The 7,541-nt window shown below is 50.1% G+C and overlaps 1 protein-coding gene across 1 annotated transcript in view; it reads left to right on the top strand.

Moving 5' to 3' along the window:
• The first annotated feature begins 4,811 nt into the window (after positions 1-4,811).
• Positions 4,812-7,541, top strand: part of LOC144119694 (segmentation protein paired-like) — an 82,949-nt gene continuing 80,219 nt past the window's right edge. Inside the window, exon 1 of the mRNA XM_077652257.1 lies at positions 4,812-5,579. Within this exon, the coding sequence (XP_077508383.1) occupies positions 5,504-5,579 (76 nt within the window). The 5' untranslated portion in view covers positions 4,812-5,503. The remainder of the gene's footprint in view (positions 5,580-7,541) is intronic.

Below are 7,541 nucleotides of genomic sequence, written 5' to 3'. Positions count from 1 at the left end.
CCCACTAGCAGCTCTTATTTCAAGTTTGCGCAGTGATAAAGAAAGCTTCGCTGTCCACAGTTTCTTTGAACCCACATCTGAGGACTCGAAAGAAAAACTTCGTCGTGCATGCACATTTTCATCGATCGTGCTTCCTAATCCTCTGAAGCCCGTCAGTTTTCAAACACGAGGTTTTTACAAAAAGCACGAGGCTTCGCAAACTGATTTGAAGGCAGGCCAACACGTGCAAGTCGGTCGGAGGGGGCGCTTTCCACTGGCGCCTGCAGCGCCCTCCTGCAGAGCTGCGGTTCCCTAGCTCACTATCATTCAAACGACTCATCGATAGCAGTGCATCATGTGTTTTTGTTGTATTTATTTGCCTCATGTTGCCCACTTCCTCATGTAATGTCTCAAGATTAAACCCTTGAGGAATCAAATAAACAATGCAGTCGATTTTCTTTCGGTCCAACGACTTATTACTATTTACAATAAACGGCGGAGTTTACAGTCTGGTGCTTGCTGTGTGTTCTTTGTGTCGCGTTCTACCACATGTGGGGGGTGCCACAAATCTTGTTCTGTATTTTTCTACTTCTTTCTTCACCGTATTTGTTATCCCCTCCTTTCAATCCGTTGCTGTGTGTTGCTTCTTGCCCTTGGGCACCCTTCTCCTTGTGTCGTCTGCTGTTTCTCGTGCTTTGCTGCTTGGAAACACACGCCCGGCATAAAGCCAGGGCTCATCCATGTCTCTCTGTGTGGTGTATTCATGTTCCCGCATTGTTTATTGATCGCTGTGTCACTCCAACTAGGCCAAATCGCCACCACTTCGCTGCAACAATCCCGAAAACTTGCCGACGGCCGCCATAAACTGGGTTCGCGCCCGACCCAGGCGGCCGCGACTCTCCCAACGCATCTGCTCCGGCGGCCACCGGCGGCGCTGCCTGTTCGCCGAGAGTGCTGCCCCCTGGTTTCCTGCATGGTGCCCATAGGACACTGGCATTGCTCACAACATTGCAGCTTTTGTTATACAGGCGCCAACACGCACTCGACTGGAAGATAAAACGCCGGATGTTGCCCCCAGTGGTTTGACATTATTTTCCCCTCTTCGTTCGGCTCCTTTAAAATGGTAACTCGTCTGTCGACACATCTTGTTATGCCTGGCATGCCGACCAGCCAAAATGCATAAAGACGTGGACTCCCCTATCCGGAATTCCACAAAACCAACGAGAAGGATGCAGCGACGATAATAGCGTCCCCACGTGTTCGAACATGCCTTCCTGTCGACGAAGGGAGTATTGTCCACTTCCGTCACGCTGGGGTTGAACAATTGCCCGAGTGCCGCGCCTTCGATAGAGGTTCCGCGTTCCGGTCATCGCTACAAGATATTTCAACCCCTGCTGGGAGACAGCCCGCATTCCTGTGTCACGCAGGCGCCTTCCTGTTCCACATGGGCGCAGTCCGGACCCACGTGCGCGCCCACCTGGAGGCCGTGTGGACGACAACGTGACCGGGTCCTGCTCCCTTTCCATCGACCGAGCTGCGAGAGAACATCAGGACCGCCCTGCCGTGGGTGGTACCATAAGTGCCATCGTGTGATTGGACATCATTCTTCGAACTGTATTCCCCAGCTAGGGATCTGGGGAATACGAAGAGTATTTAACGAGCCACTGGTTTGGTACCAGAAGAGAGCCCCCTTCTTGAGAGGTACCCTTTGCCGGGAGAGACTCCCGACTGCTAAGAAGCTCTCTTTACTGAGAAGCACTCTCAGTTGCCCGTACTTGTACATTATGTAAATAGTCTTTGTATAAAGCTTTCTAAGTGGGATGCTGCTACCTGAATTCCAACAACCTGCAGATGAGGCACCCTCATTCCTTCCCCCCCCCCATGCCTCCTACGTTCACTCCATAGCAAAAAAAGAGGGGGGGGGGGTTATTCCTGAAATTTTGAAAAAGAAGCCGGGGTGGGGGGGAGAGTTTGTGAATAAACCCTTCTCATTTGGCGGAACTGGTACTTTGACACTTCGACATTCCAAAGACATCAGTTTCGTGCTACTCTCTTTTCTCCCTCATCTTTTTATCCCCTCACTCCTTTCCCCCCAGGCAGGGTAACAAACCGGTTATTCTTCCGGCTGACCTCCCTACCTTTCCTCTTCTTCCTCATCCTTCTCCTTGGCTGAAGTTCCGGTGGAAACACAGGCGAATAAAGCCATTAGTTCGGGTAGTTCCGGTCGGTTTCTACCATTCGCGTGTTGCTAACCAGTTTTTTTTTTTTATTCATACACTTGCCATAAGGGCATAATTCCGTTTCGCTGTATATGAAAGGATATCACATAAGGTGTTTTCATGCCGGAACCGGAGAAGGCTCCAGCTCTTATTGTGTCTTATGTGAAACTAAATGCTGAAAAAACAGTTTTCATGAGAATAACTAACAAAATACACAGTCTATCTTGTCAGTGCCGCCTATCATTACGGTGCCTATCAGAAGTAGCGCAGTAGAATAGAAGTACCTTTGTGTAACAATAAGTAATACATTAAGTTGGAGTGCCCACATTTCTAACATTTGTGCATCCCCTTTCTGTAAACTGTGTTTTCTTAGATATAAATTAAAACGAGCCCCTTGCGCAACTAAGCTTTTAGCTTGGATATCAATCATTATACCGAAATTAGAATATGTCTGTAAAGCGTGGGACCCTTTCACTAGAACTAATATCCATGCGTTAGAAATGATTCAGCGGAAATCAGTTCATTTTATTTTTTTCTAAATTCCGCACTACCGATTCCTTTACAACTTTATTGAATGTTAATGGCATACAGACACTGGAAACTCGAAGAAAGCTTTTGCGACTAAATTTTCTCTTTTTTTTTGAAAAATAACAAGTTATCAATGAGCCCGGACCCTTACTTAAAACCACTAGCGACGCGATTAACGAGACATCGTCACGCCCCGTACTTAACACCTTATTGTACCAGAACAAACTTGTACAAATATTCTTGTTTTCCCCGAACAATAACTGAAGAACAAGCTTCATTTTAGTGGACTATTAAGCACTGAGCATTGCCGATTTTTTATAAAGACTTTTGAATGCAGTATGTCCAGTTCTGGCAAAAAAATTGTGTTCAATTAACCTATTTTTTGTTCGAATCATGCATGCGTTGTCTTTAGTTTGTTTATCTTTTAATTTGTGTGCTAAATGTTACCTTGCCTTGTATCTCGTTGTATTGCCCCTCCTGCCTAGGCCTACCAAGGCTGGCAGTATTGAATAAATGAAATGAAATCAGCCACTTGGAAAAATCTTCCTTCCCTGTCGCTGTTAGTCCCACATCCTGTAAAATTCGTGTCCTTGAAGCCCTTGGCCCTGCACAAGAATACAGCAGGTGGCGAACCTACACCTTGCAGCCGGTGTGGAAAGCGTCGGTGTAGTGGTGGGGAAAGAGGTTGGAAGAGAGCAAGGCAGGAGTTGAGGTGAGTTATATGCAGGAAGGCCACAGGGTAAATATTGCTGGCCGGACTGATATATGCGGACGACATTGTACTGTTAGCAGACAGGCGAGACAGGCTGCCGGAAATAGTTAGGATTTAAGAACGAAGCGGAAAATTCCCCTTAGAGACGCTCCAACCAATGGCGTCGACGGATTCTACACCCTCTCCCCATCAACCGATCCCCTCCTGCCTGCTAGTGTGAAATTGCAGGAGGAGGAAGACGAATGGGGAATAACCATGGCTGAATCGGATTAACCACGGCGTCATGAAAATTGGGATGTGCCATTCACCGGAGGGCGTCTTTGAGGGGCATCTGCTGCTTCATTCTTGAGCTGTACCCGACTATATTACTTGTGGCGCCTCAACATGAAAAGCCGAATTACGAAACCCGACTAAATACAGGACTTCAGTTAACCTAGTGCTAACCTTTTGTTCTTGTTTTCGTAGCAGCTCGTTTATTTTATCTCATCTTAACAGGCAGGTGTGTGTGTGTGTGTGTGTGTGTGTGTGTGTGTGTGTGTGTGTGTGTGTGTGTGTGTGTGTGTGTGTGTGTGTGTGTGTGTGTGTGTGTGTGTGTGTGTGTGTGTGTGTGTGTGTGTGTGTGTGTGTGTGTGTGTGTGTGTAGGTTGCGGCGGTGTGGTTGCGAGGAAGTTAATTCTATCGTTGGTGCGAGGGTCCCCTTGGATACCTTCCTCCATCTCAGTCCATATTTTTCTTACTCCACCGCTGAGAGCCCCATTCTTACAGGACGTTAATTTCTAAATTTCACAGCTTCGCAATTCTCACCAACATAGTAAACTGGTAACAATGACCGCAGTGACCAGCTCGACCATGTCGCATAGGAAACGCCCGAATCGGACGACGTAACAGCGACCCCTCTCCTGTCGCATCATCGCAACTCGTCCCGGGTGGGCATTCAATCTCTCCCCTCGGTAACGCAGCATTGGGAAAGGTGCGACAACGCGCGCGGACCGCCTCGCATCAGCACGGAACGAACCGCGTGGAAAAGGCCGGCATCGGCGCGCCAACGCATTCTCGTATCAGCGCGCGAGCCCGCCAGCGGCAGCAAAATGGCGGCCGCTGCGCCCCAGCGTCAAGCCAGTACCACACACCAGCGATCACGAGCGCTTCACGAAGGCTCCCTTCGCAGTTGCTCGCCCTCAGTCAAAAGGGGAAGGGTGGAGTGTCCAGGTGTTTAACTTACTGCGGTGGAAACGGGCGGTGGTCTGGATGGGGGAGAAACAGAGTGAGGACCGCCTTACGCACCGCCCTCGCATTAGGGCCGGCCCCTCCGCCGCTCGAAGCGCTGCGCAGCGAGTGTGGTGCGGGAGTGGCTCCTCAGACGACGGTGAGCCGGGAGCTCTCGTCCTTGCGCTCGCGCTCCTGCTGCCGTGCCGTGCGCGTGTGTGTGCGCGTGTGTGATAGATGCGAGGTGTATCGCGTCCGGCTCGCCACCGCCAGGGTGCCGTCTCGCGCAGTCGGAGTACAGCAGCAGAAAGAAAAAAGCCGCAGCGGAGTGATCTGCAGAGAACCTTCCTCTTATCAGCTGTCTGTCCTCTTCTCGGACGGCGAAGCCGTCGACAGGTGGGACAGAAACGTGTTTTCTACTTTCGGCCCCTGATAGGTCGTCCGAGATTGCCGCCGACTGGTGCCGCCCAGTCTTCGCGAAGAGCGGCCTACTACGCCTGCTGCTGCTGCTACAATCAGCACGAAGCCACTGGTGTTGTACCGACCGAAGGATAAGGGACCGCGCTGGCGGTGAGTCTATCAAGGACTCTGCAAAGAAGGAGCCTTCGTCAGCGTTGATCGTGCGAGTCGTGCAACGTCGTCGGTCCTGGGCTCGTTTTCGTCGGGTTGTGCGCGAGACGCAACAACGGTGCCCCTCCCCGGTTTCGGCCTGGTGCCCGCGGCGGGCGACGGCGGTTCGGCGCCAGTGCGCGGAGGACAGCCGGTGCTGTGCGGCAGCAGTGACGGCGCTGCCCTGGAGGGCAACTCGTTCCCGGCTCTGGGCGGAGCAGACTGGCCGTCGGGCGCGGGCCGCTGCTGGATGCAGGCGCCCCACCCGGCGCCCAGCATGGCTCTCGGCACCATGCGGCCACTCTTCACCGGCTACCCCTTTCAAGGTGGGTGCGCCGGCGCAGTGACTACTCCGCTGTCTCCTTGCTTCCTTACTTCCGGATGCCGATGTAGCTGGTAACCGTAGAGTGCGAACAGATCACGGAATTTGGCTCCGATTAAGTTATCCCTGTGACACCGTTAGCTTTCCATGTATTCGTTGAAGCCCCACTGTCCTTTGTGACGTCATCATAAGCGTGGAAGTAGGCTCACAAGATTGAAACAAATGTAAACCAACTGTAGAAAAAATGCAGAACGCTAGGGACAGTGAAGTAGATTAATAAATGCAGAAAAAAATAGCAACTATCCTTATTCTGACACACAGTATGCACACGTAAAGTAGAGCTATTTTGCCGCCACGTGTCTTTTAGACACCGCGTCTTGCCATGCAACTTGTTATACTGGGGCCATGTTCTTGTACAGTGATGGTGTCAGAATCTTCTGGAAGCTACGTCCGATCCATAACAGAAGTAATAGTGCGCAGTAAGGCTGTGCAGTCGCATACGTTTTAGACTACCCATTCTTTGTACTGTGTATCTCGTCTCGCAACCAGCAGAAAAGTATGTTAAGTTCGGCGCCAGATGCAGGAGAGTAGCCGGCCGGTAGAGCATTGAAATATCCGAAGCAACCAAAACAAGAACATATGACCAAAGTTCAAACATTTCACTTGGACGCAGAAAGTCGCATACGGACACACTGGGTCAGCAAGGGTGCCACGTGCGTGCTATATATCTTTCCACGCAGGATTTAGGATCGTAAGGTGTCTGGCAGCTGCCTCCTCCGATAAATGGATTATGCAGATAGCCGCGTTTCGCGAAGCGGATGATGTTTTTCCTTGCCCTTACTGGAAAACATTCGCGCACCATCCGTTGGCCCATGCTTCGCTTGCTCTCCAGCTGCTATGAGAACAGTGCTTAGCTACCTGTCCTCTGTTCTTGGCAGGATTACGAAAGGGAGGTTGCCGGCATGAAGATATATGCAGCAGGTGCACTGAGAAGTCCCTGTGAAGCGAACACGGTTGATACACTGTTGCGTTTCAGTTTTTGCGCGTTCTCTGGTTTATAATTCTTTGTTTTTTGTCCGCTTGAAGATGAGTTCGGGATGCTATAACATGCATGTTCGCTGCGCCGCTGATGGTGATTATGACTACGCTTTTTAACGGATGGTCCCCGGGGCTTATCCGCGCAACCAACCCACAGAAATTCAAATATAGAAAAATAAATTTAGAAAATGGCTGACCACGTTGGCTATAGAGCTTTGTATTATGTAATGTTTATGTCCCTGTAACTCGTGCAGTTTATGCTACCATTTAGAAAACTGCGCTTCAAATTTCCAACTGCTGCAGGCTGAACTCCTCGCGGAAGCTTTATTATCATCTCCATTACGTGACCACGCTACTTGCCGCACGTTAAGAAATGAGATACGGTTACATCGTTCCACTTATGTTTATGCACAAATTGTAACTCTGTTTATGCACAAATTGTAACTCAGTTACTAAACTGCAATTCATGCGCAGGTTTTTCACTTTGCTCACGCTTGCATTGAAGCCATGCCGCAGTGGCCGCTATTCTGGCGTCAACAGTGTATATAGCGAAAGATTTCGCTCATGTCTCCTCTGACTTGCCGGATGGATGGATGGATGGATACGGCTGAACCCTTTACATCGGGCGGTGGCTCAAGCCACCTAGTCATGTCTTGTGAAATTTTACTCCTGTCTTGCTTTTAGCCACCAATCAGATAACCTTCGCTTGGTTACTTCTAACCTCTTAAAAAATCCACTTTCCCTTCACTATCCCTAAACCCCAATGCCTTGGGTAAGTCAGCCCCGCTTCCTTCCACTGTACGCTGTGCACCGTCATAGCGTAGACGGTTAGAAGTGCGTCCACGACTTGTGCATGTGCTCGTGGCTTCAGCACGTGGTCGCGATTTTGTTTACGCAACATCTTGTGGAAATCGCGGATTTGTGTCTT

This window comes from Amblyomma americanum, chromosome 2 (genome assembly GCF_052857255.1).
Source record: "Amblyomma americanum isolate KBUSLIRL-KWMA chromosome 2, ASM5285725v1, whole genome shotgun sequence".
Taxonomy (NCBI): Eukaryota; Metazoa; Arthropoda; class Arachnida; order Ixodida; family Ixodidae; genus Amblyomma; species Amblyomma americanum.
The sequence above is the reverse complement of the archived record's forward strand: the minus strand, read 5'-3'. Positions and strand labels throughout refer to the sequence as shown.